Below are 24,364 nucleotides of genomic sequence, written 5' to 3'. Positions count from 1 at the left end.
TATTGTGACAAAACATCAGAGTATCCCAGAAATAATAGGTCTTAATACCTAATGCAAGCTCTGGTTGGCTTGATGTATTTATTCCTGGTGATGCACTGTGCCAAACAATTGAAAACCTTCTATTCTGGGAATACCAGTAGGATGGAATGTGCGCTGTGGAACAGTTTTTTTGTTTGAATTCTCTAGTGGGTGGGAAGTATTTGAGGAGTGGGGGGCCAATCTACTGCCATCTATTTTTTTTTCCTTAAGTCTGAATGATGGCTTTTATATGTTCTGTAGAGGCACATAGCTGCTTCAGTGTTCCAGCACAAGTTGCTTAACAAAGTAGGGCTTAGCAGGGTAGGTATCCAAATCAGAGTGAGGGAAATGGGGACTGATTTTATGTCTTGGCATAAAATAATCAGGAAACACATAGTTAAAAGTGTTTTGCAAGACTGTAAAGTCACTGGCAAACTGATATAATTTTCAGATTTTTGGGACAGTAATCCACAAGTCAAGCATTTTTTTACTTCTTTTCCTAGCCTGTAGTGAAGCAGGAAGAGAGACTGAGGATAATTATTGGTATGTCAAAAAAAGCCTGGGATTGAAAAGCATTGGCTTCCATCCTTAGAACAGAGCAGCAATTGGAACAGCCTTCTGGCATGTGAGACTAGAAAGTCAGTCTTATATGTCCTAGTATTCCTATCTTGTCCCATTTAATCTATATTAATCCTTTCAGTTTTTATAGAAGCTTTGATTAGGTTTAGTGATTGAGATCTCTTACAAAAGGTACTCCAAGAAGAAAAGTATTTGTTAACCTTCATTTTGTCTATTAATAATAGGAAAGCACATGGTTGTGTTTCAGGTAATTTTCTTTTGTTCAAGTTCCTTATTGCATTTCCTAAAGCATTCAGGGTATATATGTGCTGTCATCTCATTCTGCACTTTACCAGTACATGCTCATTATCTTTAGGGTTTTGTCTTTGTTTTTAGCACTCAGGAATAATTTCATCAGTGTACTATCCAGAAATCAAGACCAAGTAATAACTTATTGTGACTATCAAATTCTCACTTATGTACAGTTTACTACAGTTATAGTTTGACTTAAATAGATTCAATGGATGGGAGTGTACTGTTAACTAGAAAATGTTTAGGTGCATTAAAAGAAATTATTGCTGATGGTTAAGATTCAAGAAACAGCTCTTTGTAAGTCATAATATTAATTATATCTTGAAAACGTGCTAGGATTTGAACTTCTTTCAGTTCACGCTTCTTAATTACAAAATTGCTATGCTTTAGATTCAAAATTTTGATTCAGAAATTGATTTTTTGAATAGTTTATTCAATTTTGCAGCTGTCAGGATAACCAAAGTCCCATTTTAACTCAATGCTTTTAGATTGCCTACTAAATACAACTTGTGGTGGACCTGTCTTCAGTGAAGGACATACGGATAATTTGTTCCTGTTCCTGGATATCTGATCAGTCTTATAAACTCTCCTGCACTTAGGCTACATATTGTTCTTCAGTTTACCCTTCTGCATCATCTTGTTCCTGTTTCCCTTGCTTACCTGATTGTTTCCATTTCCACTTGCCTTCTATTCAATTTTTTTTCATTGCTTCATTTTTCCCCTCCAGAGGATTTTTTTATTCCACTTAATCATTATTCCACCAGGAATTGCAGTTTAGATGGACATCTGGTATTGTGCCTTTTAAACTGAAGAACAAATATTGCTATTGCTCTATTGACAGGGAAGGAAGTCTGGGAAGTCAAAAACATTAGCATTCTAAAACATTTGATCAGCGCTATTTTAATGCCCAAGCAACCAAAAGACCAGCACCAAACAAAAAAAAAAAAAAAAAAAAAAAAAAACAAAAAAAAAACCAACAAAAAAACCACCAAAAACCAGTCCTGCCATCCTGGAAGTAGCACTCACATAAAAAATAAACACTGCTATTGCACATATTTCTTATATACCACATATTTTCTTAGCAATAACATGTCTTGTTTGGTGACTGGGGAGTCTGAATAGGCAAACGTTCAGAAGAGCTCTACTGCTGTAAAAATTTCAACAGAGTGGTTCCTGTATGAGGATGCTCTGGCTAAGAGGCCAAGGAAAGTCCTGAATAAGTTGGTTTGGGGTTTTTTTTTTTGTTTTGTTTGTTTGTTTGGGTTTTTGTGTGGGGTTTTTTGTTTGTTTGTTTTGTTTTGTTTTTTTTTTTTCTGAGAGCTCTTTAGCATAAAGTCAGTTCTCTGCGGTTGGAAACCGAGCTTCTCCCACCAGGCAAGTGTATCTGTCAATCAGTCCGGTTTTCCTCTTGGCTTATTGACAGTGATCTCAACTTTTAAATTACTGTCCATGTGGTTTGCTTGTAACAGGATCCCATACCACTGCTTCTTTTCATTTTATTTACGCCCCTAGTCCAGTTTATAGGTCACTCTCTTCACCTTAGGCAAGCCCAAACTGGTTTACTAGAGTAAAGAAAACCTTCCAGAAAATAGTAAAAGGGCAGTAAAAAACTTCTGGTACTTTGGCATCAGTTTCGCTGGCATGAGGTATATGTATGAGAGAATTTCACTGCTTAAAGCATGAGAGAAATTCAAAATTTCTTGCTATTTTTAATGCATATGTTTGCTGCTTTTCTTAGAATTCTGTAGTAATTGCCACACAAATTTAGGTTGCTCTTTAAGACCCCATCTGTCTTATAAAAAAAAAAAAAAGAGAAGGTACAATTTAGAAGCAGTAGAGAATGATGGAGTTTCTGAACCATTATTTCAGACTAGTTCAAGTCTCATTCGACTTACAGGAAAGACTTAACCTGGGCCCTTTCCTGTGGAACACATGCAGATACCTGTCTTTAATTGTGCAAGTTAAAAAAGATTTGCAAGATTTAGAATCTCAACTTTCAAATTCTTAATGCTGAATTATACACAGGAAAGGAACGTATATCGAGTGTTTTTCTTCTTGTAGCATAAAGTCTTTTTTTTTGCATTTCCCTTTATTAATCTCTCTGTCAACACAGGGTTCTTTCTATAAAATATCTCTCTTTTTTCAAATTAGTTTCTGGTTAGTTTATAATTTACAATATTGTTGGAATGCTGATGTCACTCTTCGTAGTTATTTTCTGTGACAGGCTTCAAAACAGATTGATTCTTGGCTGGCAAAATGTTTTAGGGAACACGAAGAGCTGATTTTGTTTTAATGGGCAATGGTGTAGTGTAAATGACACCACTTAGAGGAGGCTAGACAAATGCTTCTGCTCACTGATATATTTAGTTAGTGCTATGTATTCAGATATAGAAAGCAGATTTAGTATGCAGCAGTCCCTTTATTTGATTGGTCTTTATGTACCTTCTTACATGGCCTTTTGATTTTGGACCAGCTCTTCACATTAAAAATGTATAAAACATTTGTATCTCTAAGGGTGAACAGAATGGAAACCTGTCATTCAGGAGCAGTCCCATTTCATATATGGCAGCAGAATGGTAATAAAAATGTGGTTAGGAAGAGAAGGGAGAATAATTTGGGATTCAGGGTGGAGAATTACTTAAGAATGTGAACTAGGAAATGAGAGTTGAAGGACATTGACAGAACAGAAGGAAACAGATTACAGGACCTGGAACATTGGAGGTTACAGATAGTGGAAATAGCACTTAGAAATCCTTGAACATGTTCTACTTATTTTTTAGCCAGAAGAATTCCATGAAGATGTCCCTATTACAAAGGGATTGCTCTCTTAGCAGAACAGTCACTTCTGTTCAACTGGAAAGGATCTATATAGCCTGCTAGCTAAATATAGGTGACAAAAAGTGTTATTATGCAATAGCATGTGGACACATGTCACCTTGGAGTGTTAAAATCTTGCATTTTAGAGTCACAGAGAAAAAAATCCTTCCAATTAAAATTTAAAATCTATGTATGTGTATGCTCACAGACCACACATGGAAACAAACAGTAGGTAAAATAAAATTGTTGCAAAATTGCTAGTTAATAGTTGGGGGTGTTTTAGCATCTCCAGAGATCTGGAATATTTAGTGAGTGCTGATAATAAAGTCACATATTTCGCATTTATACGTAATATAGTACAGCTATAATGTCTTTCTCGTCACTTTCCGTTCTTTAAAGAGATGGGTGGATTAACAAAACATAGGAAAAAGTAGGGTACAAGCATGCACTGTGAAATCTTCCCTCTACACACTGACACTTTGGTTTTGTAATACCGTTTGTTTGCATCAACCAGAGGTTCATCAGAATGAATACTATGGTGTGGTGTCTCATTGGAGAAAATTCAGACTGCAGACCATAACATTTCTGTTAATGTGCAATTCTCTCAAGGTCTCAAGAGATGAGATTAGGTGTCCTGTGGTAATGCCTTCTGTAGGCATTACCTACATAGTTTAAGCACAGTATCTGAAGTCCATAAAAAGAGTGCTGTGACCTGCACTGGCTCCAGGTACATGTGTCCTGTAGGATTTGCTTAGGATACCATTGGGAAAGACAGTAGAATTCTTCATGGCACCAAGAGCAGAATTACTAGCCACAGAAACCTTACTGCTGTAAATTCCATGTAGCAAAGCATGTTAGCAGCACCTTCATAGCTGAATGTTAAGCTTACATGTTTTCAGTCCACCTCTTTGGTATCTGTGTACTAGCAACTGGCTTCATACATTGTGGAGAAAAGTTTAAGTAATTTGGGTGTTAATGTGTGCCACTTCAAAAATTGCATTTTTAATGGGGATGTGTAACAACAACAACAACAGCAATAATAACAATGTATTAGTTGTTTATTGGTAGCATACTATTTCTTGATTATTCTTTTCAGTGCCAGATGACCCTAAGACAAAAGCACTGGAGTTGATTCAGCAATAAAACTGTAATGCTAAAAGCTCAAAATTTTCAAAATTTTGAATTTTCAAAATTTACTTTGCTTCCAGTTCCTAGGATTTCACAGTTTTCATGGAATATTACAATCTTGTTACATATAAGAGCAGAAACTAATTTCCAGTTAAAATTTATGTGATTATTAATATTTACCAAATATTAGACATCAATTTCTAGGAATGAGTGGGAGATTAAACCATAGATTAACTTCTAGGAATCTGGGCCTAATATTAAGCATTTTTAGCTGAGAAAATAGTACCAGAACGTCCAGTCAGCAAGTTCTTGTGTACATTATGTTTTTATTGCTTACTGTTATTCTCAAGATGTTAAGGTACATCTGCAGTGCATAAAGCTGAGTCTAGACTGTAAAATGCTCGGGTTCTGTAAGACTTTGTGACTTTTTGTAAGGAGGTGAGACTTGTTCTACTTCTGAGACTGGGAAGGAATTTTCTGATCTTTCATCAGAGTAAACCAAATTCTTATTCATACGGCTTCCATCTTCTAATATTTTTTCACAACTCTAATAATTTTGCCTCCTGTTTTGGTCTGGTTTTGATTTGTCTGAGATGTTTCTTCTACACAAGTTACTTGTCAGTGTGTTAAATATTCATGTATTAAACATTCACATTAAATGTTTGGATCTAGAGTGGGCTGCGATTCTCTCCTTCCTTCCTCCCTCTCTCTCCTTCCAGCAGGTGGAATACACTTTTCATGTTGTTTATGTATAACAAGTGTGTCGTATTCTGGAGCTGCTGTGAAGTCTGTAAGAATATCTCCTCCCTCTTAGAAAACAGTGAGGGTCTGATTCAGCATCTGTATTTAACCAAATGCCCAGTTTTTGGATTCTGAACACTTGTTAAGATGCAAGGAAGGCTCATGGTCCATTCCTTTAATGAAGCAGATACAGGGCTGGGTTATCACTGAGTACCCTTTCTTTTGAACAACAAGAAGCGTTCCCAGAGGATTTTATCTTTTGTGGTCACATCTTCATTAATTCTACATATTGCTGGTACACATGTAATGATTCATATATATGGCTTTAGTCCTATAATAATTTCAGTCTAGACTGAGCATTCAGGACTTATTTATGCCACTGTGTCTGTGGATTTACATCTAGGATTGTACTTTCAGTTGTTTTGTTCTAAATTGATACACCAACAGCAATAGAAGACAAGTTCCAAATTAGGCTTCGGTTAACCATCACAAAATGGAAAATCTTCAAACAAGTTATAATAAATCTAGTCTTATTCAATGAGCATATCATGTATTTTTCTGTTAAAATGGAAGGGGAATCTGAGCAGTTCTGTGCTTTAGACACTAACTTGACACCTGCTTCTGCAAGAAATGGGTTGTTTCCTAGAAAGACTTTTCTCATAATGCATAGTGCTTGGTATAGTAGCATTGCAAGTCAGTCTGTGTACAAGTTTAGGAGTACTGTGTATCAGTTTTTACAGATATCTTGCTAATTTGAAATTTTCCAGACTTAGTCCTCTTACATCCAAAATTATTCAAACAGTTTTCAGATCACCATTCAATTAATAAATTCTTTCTTGTAACACCTAATAATGAAATGCATGGAGACATTGTTTTCTGCTTTAGTGTGTAACAATCTCTCATTAATTGTATATGTTGGAAATGTCAAGAAGTCCCTTCGAGGAGTAAAAGCCTGTAACTAATAGTGGATTATTTATTTGCTAACAGTCCTAGGAATAGAATCTGGCTCAAAAGATGCAGACCAACTTAGCATACTATGTTGTTCCTTTACAAGCCTATAGAAACAGAAAACATGAATAGTCACAGTCCTCTTCTTTTGTCTAAGAACACAGTAGGCTTTGTGTAAAGTCAAGCTTTTGATTCCAGAATATTTTCTTTGTGAAGTATTATCTTTTATGAAGACAAAATAGAGAATACAGTAGAAGTCTGTTTCTATTAATAAGTGAAAAAACTTGGAATAAAGGGTGATTTCTGACCCTTTCTAAGCAACTGTATTTGCTCAAATATATTATTAAATTGCATCTGCCTGTATTATAATTTAGAGAATATATTCACTGTTCCAGACACAGAGCCATTGTTAACACTGCTAAGACTACAGAGCACATCCTACAGTAGGTGGCAGAAGTCTCAGAAACGAAGGCAAAATAAATGAAAATGTGCCTGCCTGTTAAAATACTGCATCTAATTAACATAGCCTTACAAACTCTTAATTGTCAGTGCATATCTAATGGTTCAGAAACAAGCAGGGAGAGCTGGTGCTTTGTTCATTATACCAGACAGTATGCTGTACAGAGACTGTACAGAAAGACAGGCATTCATCATAGTAATGCATTTTATGTACAATGTTAAATAAATTGAAAAATGCCAATCACTTGTTTTTGAAATTTTAAAAGTTTAATAGTAGTAATATAATCAGAATAATAAAGTTTGAACAATTGAGATTAGGACAATATGAGACAATAAAAACAAAGAGATACGGACGTCTGGGTACCTTTTTCTGGGCATCATGAGCCCGAAAAAGGACCCCGGTTAACAGAGAATTAACCCTTAAAAGCAATCGCCTGTTGCATATTCATACATCTCATACATGATGCATAAATTCCATTCAAACACAGGATTCTGTCTGGTCACTGTCAACTTCTTCCTCTTAACCCTCATGCCGTCTTCCTGTCTGAGCGAGGTGGGAAGAAGTTAGTTTTCTGCTGATAAAGGAGCAATAAATTCCCTTTCTCTGAAAGATTTAGGTGTCCTGTGGCTTCTATCTGGTGCAAGTCCTTTCTTAACCAAATATCTTACATAGCATAGTTTCTATTTTAACATTATGTTATAACCTAAACCAGTATTTAATAGTTAATGTAATACTTAAGAAAATTAATACAGCATAACTTTCTAACATAACACATACAATATTCATTTTAATACTTGCGAAAAGCCAATCATAAAATACACATTTTTCACAATAAACATAAAATTTAACTTGTTACAGTAGCAATAGTCATGACTTACCAAATCCCCATTTGAATGGTTTTATTTCTGTATTCTAATATCATACTGAATACTAGTAACCAAGTGCAAAAGTTGGTCACACTTTTGAGCAGCGGGACTTTGAGTGAAACTGTGGGTGCTTGCTTCAAAGAATGCCCTTTTTAAAGGCAAAATAAAGACATTTTCAAGCTTTGGAAATGCCTTGAACTATCCACATGTCATATGTTAAATTGTGCAGCTTTATGTAGTGTAATTTACCAGACACTGCTCTGCAGACATGATCTATTGGTATTCAGTAATGTTTGGGTGAAACAACCCTTCAGCTGTTGTGGAGAATATTCTTTTGAGGGAAAATATTTTACTGATGTTAAATATGCTTGGACTTGTGTGATAAAAATTAATTAGTCACTCTCTATGTAACCGTCCTGCTGCCAGATCAAGGTTTGCCTTGGGAGCTAGGCCACCAGTGCCGGGATTGGGCTGGCAGGCAGGGCCTGTGCTATGGTGCTCAGCAAGGCCAGCAGGTCCGAGCGAGCCCGGGGCTGCGCCAGCCTGGGGTCGGCAGGCAGAGCTGAGGCTGAGCAGCCAGGGGCCTGAGGTCAGGCGGCTCCGTGGCCTCGGGCAGGAGCGCGAAGCGGCCTGGGCTGTGCGTGGCGGGGCACGGCCGAGCTGCGGCTCGGGGATCAGCCCCGGCTGAGGCCTCCTCGCGGCGCCGCTCCGGAGCTTCTTCAGAGACGGCTAACGGAGGACGTCCCGCGGCCGTGCTGAGCCCCGACCTGGGTCAGAACACAGAGCCCACGGGGCTTGGCGTTAGCGCTTCTCTCACTCAGATGTGCACCACAAGGGGATGGCTGAGGCGTGGACCTGAACTAGGGCAGAAAGTGTCTTGTTCTACTTCCAGTTTTTCAATCTCTCTAAGCAAAAGAATGGTTTTATTTCAGATATGGAATGCAAGGAGAATGGTAGTGACACCCACAGAAAACGTGTTGCGACAGCTTGTCATACAATAATGGCATCTAGGGACTTGTTAAAGAAACTGATTAAAATTTTACTAATTCGCCAAGCTATATGGGGATATTTTCTTGATGGTTTTCTGTCTTCTCTAGTAATCAGCCATCATAGCTGCGTGCAGCTCCCATGCCAGATTCTCACAGACCATAGGGCTAAGAGTTTCTGAAAGCTGTGCATTCAATTGTTGCGACAGTTTTCCCAGAGACTTTGTGCTACTTTTTAAGACTGTACTTCATAAATTTGTGGCCCCCTTTCCCTCAGAATAAAGGACTGTGGGAGTGGATATTTGTATATTCTATTGAAAAACAAATGGTGAGAGACAGTAGTTTGTCTTGAGTGAATCAGTATGTCTGGCTTACAATTAAAAAAAATTGTAATTTCTTAATGTTATATTTAAAACCAGAACTTTGTGTATATACTTCTTTTACAGAATACTCTCATTTAAGTTTTTTTTTGTTTTGAACTGACCTATGCTACAAAGCTCATACTCAAATGCTTCTACTTCAGTAGAAGGAAAAACATAATTTGCAATGCCACTTCCAGTATTCTATTTGCATCTAAAAGAAATTTAAATTTGTAATATAAGTTTTAAATGAAAGGTTCTAAATAGATTGTTGTCTAAATAGATTGTTAGAATAGTTGTTTTCTAGTAAATACTTCTTAGTATAAAAATCAATAGGAAGTAAAAGACAATTTAAAATTGTTATTTGCTTTTAGTTCTTAATGGAAAATATTGACAAATCTATGAATTGTCTGCATTTTGGAGTAATTAATGATGTAGGACCAAGAGTCCATCTTACTGAAAATTATAGTTACCAAAGGTCAGAGTCCATGAGATGTAAACTTTTTGTGGAATTTGAACCTTGTGCTAAAGGTTTAGTGGTATAAATTTTGGTAGTCCCAAAAATGAATTGTGAAAGGCTATTAATAGTCTGCTTTACCCTTAACAATAAATCATAACTTGTACTGGAGCAAAAGGTTATCTTATTTATTTTACACCTTCCATTTGATTTTGGCACCAGACTCATTTAGTTTTGTAATACTAGTGATGGGGGTTTTGTTGTTGTTAATGAAAAACCAGAAGACAATCTAGAGGACTGGGCAATCACCAACCATATGAACTTTGACAAGGGCAAGTGCCAGATTCTGCCCCAGGAATGGGCAACCCTGGGTGTAGAGACAGACTGGGGAATGAGATGATGGAAAGCAGTGCTATGGGAAGCATCCTGGGATCCTGGTTGACGAAAGTTGAAGTATGAGTCAGCAGTGCCCTGGAGCCAGGGAGGCCGACAGTGCCTGGGGCACATCAGGCCCAGCATCACCAGCTGAGCAAGGGAAGGGGTTGCAATATTCTGCTTTGCACTTCGTCGGCTTCACCTTGACTATTGTGTGCTTTGGTCACCACAATATGAGAAAGATATTAAGCTCTTAGAGAGCATCCAGAGGGCATCAGAGATGGTGAAGGGCCTTGAGGGGAAGCTGTATGAAGGGCTGCTGAGGTCACTTGGTCTGTTCAGCCTGGAGAAGAGGAGAGTGAGGGGAGATTTCATTGCAGTCTACAACTTCCTCATGCAGGGAAGACCAGGGGCAGACGCTGATCTCTTCTCTTTGATATCCAGTGACAGGATCTGAAGGAATGGCCTGAAGTCGTGTTAGGGGAGGTTTAGGGTGGGTATTAGGAAAAGGTTCACAGCACCAAGCCTGACAAAGTTCAAGAAACATTTGTACAATACTCTTGGGCACATGATATGACCCTTGGGGATGGTGCTATGTAGGATTGGGTGTTGGACTCAATGATCCTTGAGGGTCCCTTCCAACTCAATACATTCTGTAATTGTGTAAAAATTATGTTAAAATTCCTATGTTTACCTGCAGGAATACAGTTCCTCTTAAAAGTGGGGTCCTAATAGTAAAAGTGAATTTACCAGTTTCTGAATGTGCTCAGCAGGCACTTCCTGCTGAAGTGGAAGTGTCGTACATCCATGCTACATCAGTAACAGGGTAGTGCACACCAGGCAGAGAGTCCCCAAGATACAAAGAACCATAAGGGGAGATAAAACAGAGGAAATTGTCTTTAAAAATTGGACACCTGACAATTCATTGTCTTCAAGACACAAGCTGCATTTTTAAATGTTTAAAAAGGCTGTGCAGGGAGGAGGGAAGAGAAAGGATAGAACCCTATCTTAGCACTCTGAGAATTGTGTCAGTAATACTGACTGGAAAATTTTGGAATTATGGAACAACTTGAGACGTGTGACAGCTATGTTAATTTTATATTGGACATTTCACTACCATGTTGGATTAGGATTTTGACACTTAGCTTTCAAAAAAAAACCAAAAACGCCAGCTCATTAAACAAATATAGGCAACCATTGACCATTCTCGGTTTAATATGCAGCTATTTGAAAAGGCCTGGTATACAGAGAAAGACACATCTTCAAAATTATGCATTGCAGTCAAGGCTCTGATTACTTCAGTTTCAACGTGGCTTTTGTGAATTAGACACTAGTTTATTCATAAGGTTGTGAGTCTGACTGTTCTCTTGCTTCCAAAGTAGTTGAATGCATTTGTACAAATAAAATAGTGGCAGATAGATGGTTTACAAAAGTCCAGAATAATCCAGCTCTTGTTTCATCCACCTGGCATTTTTATATATAAAAAAACCATGTATAGTTGCACTTCTTTTCCCAGCAGCAACAGTGCTGTGTTGTGATTATAAATGGTAGATGCTGAAGTTAACACCCTCCCTCTGAGATTATAAAAGTGCTATTTTAATGATTTGTAGAAAAAGTCTTGGTACGGTATCTTCATGCAGCATTTTACTGTATAAGAATAACTAGAAAAGTTTGCAATGATATGTCATGGTATAAAGCATTTGGGGTTAGAGACTCTGCTAGGAGAAATGGTCGTAAACTGCCATCTGTCATGCTAGATCAGCTGGAGTAAAGCAGACTAGAAACAGAAAACTGGCATTTTCTGATCCTTGGTAGGAAGCATCTGATTATTTCAAAACACTCCTTTCGGGGAGTAAAGCATCATCTTAAACTTACCTTTTGGGGTAAAGCATCATCAAGGCTGTATTTTAGGTGCTGTTTTTTCTAAAGCGTGAGAGTGTGTTCCAAGATCGAGAGCCCTTTCTAGCTGGATTAATACATCAAAGCACGCGGGAAAGGAAATATTTAACAAATCAGTTACATCAAACATAACTAACAGACAGAACTTGCTTTGTTCTAGAGTTCACCCAGTCTCCTGGGCCCAACCTCACTTTGAAAAAAATGTCTTGCAGTGTAGTTGAGTTTGCAGAGAAGTACTCTTCCCACACATCATACCATTTTAGAAGTATCTTGCTAGCTGTGTCTTTGCTTGGATATTCCATGAAACTTGTTGCTGCATTAGCTGCAGAACAAGAATAAGAAATGGAAGCTGGGAAAAAAAAAAACAACTGACAATTTCAGCTCCAGAGAAGAATCTGGGGGAACAGCTAATAAGCAGATTGAAATGGAAACCGTAATAAAGCTCTGTATGTGACCCAAACTGCTGGGAATATTTTGTTTGTTGTTCGGAGAACTGTAAAAGTTCCACTAGCTATTTGTGTTTTTGATTGCATGGCAGAATTGCAGTTCATTGATAATTTGCTTGTAATACATTAACTGTATACATTTTCAGTCCCCTTTCTGAGGATAATTGTTTGACAAGTTGTATGTTTCACTACTAGCCTAATAGTCTATGCTGTCGCTAATATTAGGAGAATGTTAGATGTGGATCTTTGAGATGAGATTATATCATGCTGATGATGTTTTTTTCTAATGTTAAATGAACATGTTAACAGCATGTTAATTGTACAGTCACCATTCAGGAAAAAATATTGCGCAATCTTTGGACTGATAGTCATCTGGGAATATGATGTATTGTCGTTCACTTTTTCTTGTGGCTATGATATGGAATACATCACACTTTTTCAGCTACATGGCTAATTAAGAGACTGCAATGATACTAATTTTATTATTAGAGTTTGATTTAGTGCTTGGTTTTTGAACCACAGTAGAAAAACGGTCAGCCTTCTCCACTGAACAGTCAAGATTCCTGGGCAATTCTCTGTGTGTTGTGCACATGCCCTGAACTTCTTGGGAAACAAAGGAGTCTGAATGATGGGTAAAACTAAATAGTACACAATAGTTAGGTCTGCTTGAAACCTTAAACCCTTGCCTTTCACTGTGTTGTGTTTTTTACCCCCTCTTCCTTTATTCTGTCGTTTGATAAGACTTGCAGCAGTGGCACTTGGTTTGTGAGCAGTGCTGAATGCCCTCAGCTTCTCTGTGAGTCAGCAACAGTCACTTTTGAAATTTGGACTAAGTGTGGGTGGAAGCTGACTTGCACATTGAGATCTCTGTCTTTGCAGCTTTGTAAAGAAAAGGACACCTAAGTGATGAGGTGACTTGTTTATCTCATCTACCACTCTTCTTCCCTCTTCACCTTTCCATTTTTTGCATGTGATTAGTCAGTATCAGTAGTATAATGGCAGTCCGGAAACTTATACTGGCACATCAAAGATATTTCAAAGGCAGCTGCCATGTAGTATGATTTATTACACAGGAGAGGAATCATAAGTGTGTTTTTATTATAGTTGCAATTTATGTGTGCAAGATCGTATGAAGCCAATTGATGCAGTGTCCCCAGGCAGGGGCAAAGGAGTCTCTTTATTGCAAAAACCAGGCCTTTTTAAGCAGTTACCCCATTATCAGTTACATAGTTTTCAAACGTAACAAACATAATCGAACCAACTGCTATAAACCCTGATGTGAACACATAATGCTTATATAACTTATTTTTCTACCTCCAATTCAGCTGAGTCAATTTCCTGTAGTCCTTTGTTTCTTAGCCAAAATAGCAGGCCTGAGCCGTGATTTTACAAAGGTAACAAGGTTTTACCTATATGCAACATATGATATTATAAGAAATGTTATACTTGTATCTTTTAAAGAGGAAAAAAGCCCCAGTATGCCAGTAAACCAGGTACAAGACTTACTGAAGGAGTTGTTTTTGTATTAATGTCAACCTTTGGACTTATTAGACTGTTTCAACGCTTGTGTGTCTTACAGTAAGAATGTATTATTTTACATTACTAGGATTATTAGGCTGTGTCCGCATAAGGAATATTGTATGGAGCTTAAAGTGTACCTTAAGTTTGTCTTAAAAAAATCTTCTAAGTACAATTAAATTGACTACCACTAAGCAGCAGTACATTTCAAATATTTGTTTGGATTCTTTGCAAAATTAAGACTGTAAACTTTGAAAATTTTAGGCTTTTATATATGTTCAAGAAGTGTCTGCTTCTGAAAGGGATAGATCAGTTTTGCATGAACTTGTGGTTTTTTATAATCCTACTGAGAACAGATCGGCAGAATCATCAAAATCTTAATGTGATTTTTTTTAGAGAAACATAACTGGGATGAACCGCTTTCAATCCTGCTACACCCCGTGCATTTGTTAGCAGTCTAATTTGTTGTCTTGTGCACTTGCATCTTTGAGCGTTCAATTAGCAGCTTGAGTACGCGGAGGTCTTACTGTTGCTGAGACCTTGTCTAACAGTATTCTGAATTACTTGAACTGACTGATGTGCTCCAGTAGAGGGGAGCAGTGCCTACACACGCAGACCCAACAGCTTGCTAATAAAAACACTATTCTCTTTAAAAGCTGTAGCTGTTTTAGTCACTGGCACATGTAATTGTTGACCAAACACCAGGGAAGAAACCTGAAGAAACTAATAGTTATCAAACCAGAAATAGCATTTTATTGGAGTTGAGTAATATATTGCTGACCAAATGCATGCTAGTTAGTGTACATTTTTGCTTAGCATTTTTGCTTGCACTGAACACTGTCTGTTCAGTGCCTTCTCTTCCTTTACTATATTGAGATTTAGTGAAGCAGCCTTTCACAGAGGTGCAAACTTGAATAGGAGCACAGTAAAATCAGTCATTTAGCCTCACTGCATTTCTTTTTTTTTTTCCCTATATGCCTAAGAATGACAGGAAGTCTTGGGAGGTGGTTAAGTACCAGGGTTCAGTCAACAGTTAATATTTTGCAGGAGCTCAGTCTACATCTTCAGCGTGTTACTTTTACTTTGCTTGCCTGATACTGATTATGCTAAATATCTAATTCAGTAAACACTAGAACATTGCTGCTGAGTTCTCTAATAACAAAATGGGCTTTGACTTCATATCACAGGCATCATTGGTTAAACATCATATGAGATTATTCTTCTTTATCATTGCGTGCTATGCAGTGACAGGGCTGACTTAAAAGTGTTGTTTTTGTCGTTCCACCATGTAGTTCAGCCGTGTCTTGTGCAGTATCTTAGGAGTGCATATACAAGTGTACACATTTCTCATTGCAAAATTCTGCAATTGGTGTTTTAATCACATTCCACAGAGAATGGAAATTTCATTCTGCTCAGGATCACCACATAGAGATTCTGTTCCTTTGTGGCTTCAAAGGAGAGATTGCCTCAGGCTTTCAGATTCACCTACTGAGTATAATGCCTTGTGCTTCGTTTCACTATAAAAACATTACAGTATCAATGTAACAATGCTGAGACCTTCTAGCATTACCGCTTCTGTTCTGCACTTTTGTGCTGTGCAGAAATACAAAAAGTACATACTATTAAGAAATAATTGAGTAAATGATGACTCCTTCTACAGATAGATTTCCATTTGACAAGATTGGAAATGCAGTATACAGCAGACAGTTTACATTTTAGACTTATATGACTTGAACTTTGGGGAGCTAGTCATATGTATAGAGGAGGAAAGATGTGGCCATCTGTTGCATGTAAAGATGATTTACTGTCACAGTAGCACAGGTTACAGAAATGCAGCTAAGAGTGTTTAACCTTATTTTCAATTAGCAAATCATCAGGAATTTTTTTTTTGTTTTATTGACTTCCATATATTTATTTCATTAATGGTATTCAGGTGCAGCTGTTTCCCTTTCTGCTTGTGCAGTGTAGGTTAATACAAGCTGATAAGAGTCATTCCTCTTTGTACAGACTGGCTTGGGTAGGTGGACAAGGCACTGAGTGATAACTTTCTATTCACAGAAAGGCCTGCCTACTTTGTGAATTTCTGTTCTGGTTGGAGAAGTCCTTGACAATCAGCATTATTTTTAAATCTATTTAGATAGTATTTTTATGTATCTTTGCTTGCTGGGGAAAGTATGCTAGCTAGCGACACAGAAGTACACAGTTGGTGTCTCACACAGACAGCTTACTCAACTCATCCAGGTACACTAACATGGATAGAGATGAGGAAAACTACTATGGAAAACATGGTAATTTACTTGCTTTCTTAGAACAATTCAGAACACCCGATCTAAATCTCACTTATTTCAACAGTGTTATTTCAATTGACTTAAATGGGCTTGAATGCAGACTCAAATGGTTTCCTGTAACTTCTTCAATTATTAGCAATATTATAATTTTTTTTCTGCATGTCATTTGCTAGTAAATTTAAACTGCACATCAAAGGTAAGTTTTACATGTGTATATTGTTGATTTTTACTTTAGGTAAGTAATTTAGAGTTGCTCTTTAAAATTATTGCAGTGTAACAAGTGTAACAATTAACTTCATATGTTGTTTGGAGTCAGAATTTGTAAATAACATGTCAGTTATTTCTGGTAATGATATTTTACTTCAACATACACAAGTTTTGTATTATAAGGCAGCCTGTAAAATAGATCTGTCTCATCTGCAAAGAAAAAATATAATCCCAGTTTTTAATCTTAGCGAAAGGTGTAAGTCCGCCCTCACCACTGCTTTCTTTGTTATGCCTACCAAAGTCCTAAAGCTTGGAATTTGCTTTCTAAATATATTTGGGCTTTTATACTGGGGAAGTGGTTTGCTTTTACCAGGAGCAATGTAGATACTAGAAACATAAATAATTCCCACCTCACCCCCCAAAAAAAATCTTCTGAATTTTTAAAGAATAGTAGTAATAAAGTGGGGAGTTTTAATTTAATTTATAATTAAGTTAGAAAAATTAGATTAAACAAATGGCATTTTTCTTTTTTTTCTGTTGTTCCGTAAAACTGATCACAGTTGTGATCAGCTGTAACGAGTGTTTCAGGGATCCAGACTACTTCTGACAGTGAATTCTAGTGTATTTTGAACTTAGAATGTTGCTACTTTTTCTTACTATATTCTGTAATGAATTTATGCCAAGAGCTCAGTGACAGAGCAGGTAGTTTGAGCCATGTTGCCCTATACCGTGCCACCATAAGCATACAGACTGCTGGTGTGAGGAACAGTCTTGGAAGAAGTTTGCAGTACTGCAGTAATTTTACAGCTGTTAGTGGCTGTTACTTCGATTTCACAGCATCTGTCTTCTGGCTTGTTGGAGATGAGAGTCTCCATTTGAATTTGAGCTCCCTTTCTGTAGTGCTTTGTTTTTATCATCTTATTTATTAGATTCGTTTGGCTCTCTGTGTGCTGAGATGTTACGTTTTCCTGTTGTTTTCTCAAGTGATATTTGTATAATCTTTTCATAAAAACCTAGTGTGATGAAAATTCCAGTGTGTGTTTCAGTATGTAATTGTGTCCTGAAAGATTTCCTAATGCCTAATCTGAACCATCCTTGTTGCAAATGAGTTGAGTTTATCGACCTGGGAGAGGAAACAGAACTGCTGATCATTGTAAATTTTGTATGGTGATTGAAGACTCTTACTTTGTGCTCCTTTGCTTATCACAGGCATTGAAGTTGCATTCATTTACTTCTTTCTGTAAACCTCCTAGTATCTTCTTATTAATAAGTCCCTCTACTCTCTCTAATTTGTTTGTATCTTCTGAAATTCTAGTGCCATGATCTAGAAATAGTTATTCATTTGAGGCCTCACGTGTCCCCAAGGACAAGGAACAGTGACTTTTTCAAACATGCTTGTACATCTTGAAAGAGTGGTGCTTTTTTTGCAGACATTGCTTGACTGACTCATTCTCTCTTTGTAGTGTGCTGTAATCCTTTAGGATTCTTCTCAACACTGTTTTTGAAATCAGTTGTTCTATATGGATTCCTGAATAGAGTTTGTTCTTACAACTTTTGTTACTTTACAAAAATCACTTCGAAGTGTTGCATATAAAAATCCTTTTTGATAGATACTTCTATCTCCAGAAGTATTTTAGCACTTGCCACCTGCACAGTTTCAAAGTGTTCATTCTATTTCATTGTACTAATTTTTAAGGAGAACATTGAATAGCTTTGGAGACTAGGCTCCTCCAATAGTGGGATTGAGCTAACTACTAAAATTCAGGAGTGAGAACTTGGAGTCTTAATGGGTGACTCAGTAAAAATGTTTGCCCATTAAAGCAAGTAGACCATTAGAATTGTTAGGAATGGACTGAAGTCAGATAGAAAGAGGTATTATGGGATTATATAAATCACGTCCAATGTTTGTGGTGAATATCCTGTGCCGTTCTGGCCCCTTCTTTTCTAGTGATCTGTAGTAGCACTGTAAAGGTTAAGAAAAGGAATATAAGCATGACCAAAACGATGAAATGGCTTGTGTACAAGAAACATTTGAGCAGACGAGGGTATTTGAGTATAGTAATTTGTAACATTTTTGTTTGCATAACATGCTGCCATGTAACACCGTGCAGTAATAAAGTGATTGATTGCAAGCTTAAAACAGATAAAAAGGAGGTAATACGTCAATGTTTGATTGACTTGTAGTACTCTGTGATGTAGAGCATTGCAGATTGTTAAAGTATATGCAAGATAAATAGAGATTCCTTGAATCTCAGTTTTTCAGTGAATGAAAAAGAAATTCACTCACAGCTATTAAATGCAAAGTCAGTACTTTCAGTTAATAAAAATGCAGTTGAAAATCTCTGTAATATCAGTTTTGGGGAAATACTACAGTGTTTGCCTTGGTGTTGCATTCCTCCTCAGATATGGCCCCTTATAATATTTAGGGTGTGCATTCAGTAGATTTTTTTGTGTGATCTGGTGTGGCTGTTCTTAAATGCTAAACAGGTCCTGTAGGAGCAAAGAACAGAAGTTCAGCTTCAGTGTGCCTTAAAGCCAGAGCTTGTCTATAGGGCATGATGTTACATATGGTTTTGTTCTGGTGATAAATTATTTTGTGGTAGAAATATTTATTTTGTAGGAATTTCTGTTCAAAAAGGTTCATTCATTGTACAGGGCTTGGCCCAACATTAGGTATGGTACATTTGCTTTCCTGACCACGTATCACAGCATAGCTTCTTCCCCTCCCCAGCATTGCTGTCATACATCACTTCTCTAAATTTTTAATTTTTTGGTCTCTTCTGTATTAAGATATTTTTGTTGCAGGAGCTTGCTAAGGTGGATCTGAGTACCTCAGATGAAGGACAAATAGGATTTTATTAGCTGCTGTGTTTATTGTTCTGGTGTGTGTGTATTTTGATAAGGTTTTTCTGATACAAACCAAGAACAAAGTCTGGCATGTAGTTAATAAGCAAGTTCTGCTTTTGCAAAGTTGCTGAATTGTTCTCTAATTGACAAAAATGAGTATTTTTCTTTGGGGCCCAGGGGAGGAAATTTAGGCTGGTAACACCATGTAATACCAGGGATATTCAGAGGAGGAGATCCTTAAGAAAGCAGTGAAAAAGCACTCTGAAGCAATAATTTGTATTGTAGCTTTGACATTTGAATGAAGGAGTAATTTTTCATTGCACAGAGTTTTGTTCAGTAAATTTTCATAATCACTGAACTTTGTAAGGAGGAAGTCCCCTAAAGCTGAATAGCTAGCTTCAAAAGAAAAATCCAAATTCTGGTCTGCTGAATGAAAAGCTGCTTGTTTCTCTTCATACAGTAGCCTAAACTTGAAAATTTTAATTTGACCATAATTTTTTGTTACTCTTTACCAAGTGAAATCATACTTTAATTTCTCTTATTCAGGTCCACATGGGAAGCACAGGTTGGTGGGCTAGTATTTGGTAGGTTTTTAATATAGGGGTTTTTTTATGTGTAGAGTGATTCAGTTGGAACTGTGCTAACCAGAATAGCCACATGAAAAACAGGTTGCCCATAGAGCTGTGGATGCCCCAACCCTTGTGGTGTTCAAGGGCGGCTTGGATGGGGCTCTGAACAACCTGGTGTAGGAGGAGGTGTCCCCGCCTGTGGCACTAGATTATATTTAAGGTCCCTTGTAATTTTTAACATTCTGTGATTCTGGAGAAAAGTCAGAAGCACGTAGTCTGTAACTGCAGAGAGTTGGGTTAATTTACTCGCTGTCAGACACACTTAGCCTGTGACTGGGAGGTATGATCCTTGTCTCTCAAATACATTGTGAACCTGTGCATAGGCATAGTCATAGGATATACATTGAAGGTAACTTATTATGTGGTAAATGTGGGGCCCTCAATATTTTTAAGTTAGAAGAAAAAAAGCTTTAATCTCATACACAAAACTTAGGTAATTTTATTGGTGAATTTCTGGTATTGCCCGTATGAAATTATTTTAACAAAACTGATTAAATATGAATATATGGAAGATGCTCTTCAAAGGCTGGTATTAACACCCCTCTCTGGACAAATTTTATTTTAAATAAGGACATGCTTTTATACTGTCTTATTTTAAATGCAGGTGAACCAAGGAAATTTGACCCGAAGTTCAGAGGACCTGTTCATAACAGGTAAATATCATAGCTTACTCTGTTAAATTTTTTTTGGAGAGCAGGGGTTAAAAATTTTTTTAGCTGAACTTGTGAATTTGATTCTGCAAGTCTTCTAAATCCAGGCCACCATCTTTGCTACCCTTGAGGATGGATGATTACTAGGGAGTATGAAGCTGTGTTCTCTTAAGTCCTTTTGGTTTGAATGCCAATTCTGTGTGCCTTGCATTGGCTAGTATCTGCTGTCTAACATGTGTGGTAGTTCTGATACACCTCTTTATGACAGAGCCACCTAACAGAACAATCTGGCTTGACTTCACTTAGTTTTATGAAATGCAGATGAAAGCATGTTACCACTTAGAAGGTTCATTAGTTTACAAGCAGAGTGAAATTGCTCAGAAAGCATCTAAGAAAATCATAGAATCATTAAGGTGGAAAAATACCTCCAAGACCATCAAGTCCAATTTTTAATTATGGACAATTTTTCAGTGTTTTTCCAGATGTAGAGAACTAAGTTCTAAACTAGCATTTACTGCCCTTACAGGGAAGAGCAAATTAGAGAACCACAAATTATTTCAGTTTTACCATTCTCAGGAGAAAATTTATGACCGAGAAGAACACTGCAGACTTGTCATACTATCCTTTGAACACAAACACACTATCCTTTTCTATGCAGGATGTAGTTCTTCCTCTCTGAAAGCTAATAATTTTAGAAATAAATAGAAATACTTGTTTAGGGAGTTCATCCTAATTTGTGAAGTATCTTTATGATATTGCCAGTGTATCAAGACAAGCTTGAGCAGTGTCAGAACTGCTTCTGAATGGAGGATGCAAAAATGAGAAGCATTGTTTTAGCATTATTTCTTCAATTTTGAGCAGTTGTCCTGTCTTAGGTTACTATCATATTGACCGTGGATCCTGTACCACCTCGGCCTCACCAAAAGTTTATTTCAGTGAGATGATAAAGCTCTTCCTCTCTAAAGAAGTGTCCACACTTGGAAACACATTTCAAGTACTCCAGTTGTTTAAGAAATCTGCTCCCTTTATCTCTTTTATGTTAAAAATCTTTCTCTGTAAGAGGAAACATAGATTGGAAAACAGAAAGAATGGCATATGCTAAAAATGAATTCTGAGGCAGATGTCCTGTAGTATGACTTGCCTCACTTATATGATCACTTGTATGATAAGTGATCTCATGGGTTCAGTGTTGTAAGGTATTACTTGTTTCAACAATATTTAAATCTGTTCCTCAATATGTTCCATTGTCTACAGTGGAAAAAAGCATACACATTTATTTGCTGGTCTTGCTGCACTCACAAATGTGAGTTTGTGACTAAACTTCTGCAAAGTGCTGGTGCAGATATCTTATTCAGAAGTTAAAATACCATATGACAGTCAGTGGTTTTGAAGGGTCATATTAAACACCTTATTTTTAAATAGTATTTCTTCTTGCCCCTAGGCACTGCACAGACATTATTTGCTGTGTGATCTTCATAGTTGTTATTCTGGGTTACATTGCATTAGGAGTTGTGGGTAAGTAAATAGAGGTATAGTAATGCCTTTTCATATAGAGGGGAAGCAGCTTTGTGAATGTTAGAATTTTTGATTGAAATGTCCCTTTTGCTTATATTAGTACAAAGCTTTCCAATCAATAAGTAATGCCTTTCATAGAAGCAAATAATGAATTCACAGAACCACAGACTGGGTAAAGCTGGAAGAGACCGCAGTGGGTCATCTGGTTCAACATCCTTGCTCGGAAGGGTCATCTCAGAGCATATGGCACAGGATTGTGTCCAGATGGTTCTGGGATATCCCCTGTGAAGGAGACTCCACACCCTATCTGGGCAGTCTGTTCAAGTGCACAATCACTGCACAGGGAAGAAGTTCTTCCTCATGTTCAGGTGGAACTTCCTAGGCTCAGTCCCTGCCCGTGGCTCTGGTGCCATTGCTGGGCCCTGGAGCAGAGCCTGGTTCATCCTCTGCCCCTTCCCTGCAGATGCTGACAGCCAGGGCTGAGGGCCCTCTCAGCTGGGGCTCCTCTCCACGTTGAACAGCCCCAGCTCCTTCAGCCTTTCCTGGGCACAGAGATGCTCCAGGCCCTTCCTCAGCTCCACAGCCTCCGCTGACCCTGCTCCAGGAGCTCCATGTTCCTCTTGTCCTGATGAGCCCAGAGCCTGCACTCGAGAGGTGCCTCACAGGACTAAACAGAGGGGCAGGATCCCTCCCTGACCTGCTGGAAATGCTCGTCCTGATGCACCGCAGGATACCATTGGCCTCTTGGTCCTGAGGATAAACTGCTGGCTCAGGGAAAGCTTGTTGTCCCCTAGGGCCCCAAGGTCTTTCTCTGAAGAGCTGCTTTTCTGTAGGTAATTAGGGAGAAATTCAAAGCCACGTGTTTACTGATAAAAAAAATCCTCAAAATTAAGTGTGTTCAACAAAATTAAACTGTTTGAAAAGTTTGCAATCATAAAGTAACTGTGATGGAAAATTTCAGGTAGCAGAAGTTAGAGAAAAACAATTTGAGTTGAGAGGAACCCTGAGGAGAAGGAATTGGCAGTGCGGATTGATAAGGTCTGGGCATGAGCCAGCCATGTACACTTGCAGCCCAGAAAGCTAAACATATCCTCGGCTGTGTTGAAAAAAGTGCGGTCAGCAGGTCAAAGGAGGGGATTCTGCTTCACTCTTGTCAGACCCCATCTGCACTCCTGCATCCAGCTCTGGAGCCCCCAGCACAGGAAGGACGTTGACATATCGGAGTGAGTCCAGAGGGGAAATGCTCCGAGGGCTGGAGCACCTCTGCTGTGGAGGCAGGCTGACAAGTTGGGGTTCTTCAGTGTGGAGAAGGGAAAGCTCCAAGAGACCTTAGAGCTCCTTCCAGTGCCTAAATGGTCTCCAAGAGAGCTGGAGAGGGACTTTGCACAAGGACTGGAATGACAGGACACGGGGAAATTGCTTCTAAACTGACAGAGGGCAGAGTTAGGTTGGAGATTAGGAAGAAATTCTTCCATGGGAGGGTGGTGAAGCCCAGAGAAGCTGTGGCTACCCCATTCCTGGAAGTGTTCAAGGTCAGGCTGGAAGGGACTTGGAGCATTGGATTGCTTTCTTACAGTTTAATCCGTATCTCAGTAGAACTTATTGTGCTTTGCATTTTAGTATTTCATTAGGAAATCTACTAATCAGTACTCTTCAGTATTGATCTGCAAAGTATGAAATGGTACTTTAGAAGTGATACATTTTCATGGTAGCTAATTTTAATCATTAACTGTGAACACTTGACTAATATCTTAAGAGGTATCGTGTATTTTGCAGCTTGGGTGCACGGGGACCCCAGGAAGGTGATTTATCCAACTGACAGCTATGGGCAGTTCTGTGGTCAGAGAGATACCCTCAATCAGTGAGTACTAAATCCATTCACATATCTTTATTACTCATGCACTGCGAATAAGATGTGAGGTTTCAAATCTCTGTCAAAGAGACAGTGACACCCTTACTGTATTTATTCCAGATAAAGCTCAGAAATGTATTAGTTTCCCAGTGCAAATCCAGATCCAAATTATTACTGTAATGCAGTTGTTTATGTCATTTAGAGAATATTTTTTGTAAGGTATCAATATAACTTAAAGATTGTGTCAGCAGTTGCATAGAAAGTGACTAACTGGCACCGCTTCTAGCTGCCAGAGTTTGGGTAGTTCATAACCTGTTGAGTAATTCTTCATCCTCCTTGGAATAAGAGAAGTCTTAAGGCATTGTAGCCTGGTCTATAGTTTTTCTCAACGTGCACCAAATAACAGAAAAGTCTGTAGTGAAAGGCTCTTGTTTTTTTTTCCTGTGCCAGTAGAAAGGAGACTAAGTAGTCTGGGAGACAGGCAGCTG

The 24,364-nt window shown here is 38.0% G+C and overlaps 1 protein-coding gene across 1 annotated transcript in view; it reads left to right on the top strand.

The window, feature by feature from the left end:
- SLC44A5 (solute carrier family 44 member 5) overlaps positions 1 to 24,364 on the top strand; it is a 64,894-nt gene that overhangs the window by 10,297 nt on the left and 30,233 nt on the right. Inside the window, exons 2-4 of the mRNA XM_041398353.1 lie at positions 20,464 to 20,512; positions 21,951 to 22,024; positions 23,801 to 23,885. Coding sequence (XP_041254287.1) covers positions 20,464 to 20,512; positions 21,951 to 22,024; positions 23,801 to 23,885 — 208 coding nt within the window. The remainder of the gene's footprint in view (positions 1 to 20,463; positions 20,513 to 21,950; positions 22,025 to 23,800; positions 23,886 to 24,364) is intronic.

Source organism: Onychostruthus taczanowskii, unplaced genomic scaffold (genome assembly GCF_017590055.1).
Source record: "Onychostruthus taczanowskii isolate IOZ18803 unplaced genomic scaffold, ASM1759005v1 scaffold144, whole genome shotgun sequence".
Taxonomy (NCBI): domain Eukaryota; kingdom Metazoa; phylum Chordata; class Aves; order Passeriformes; family Passeridae; genus Onychostruthus; species Onychostruthus taczanowskii.
This window is presented reverse-complemented; position numbering and strand designations above follow the sequence as displayed.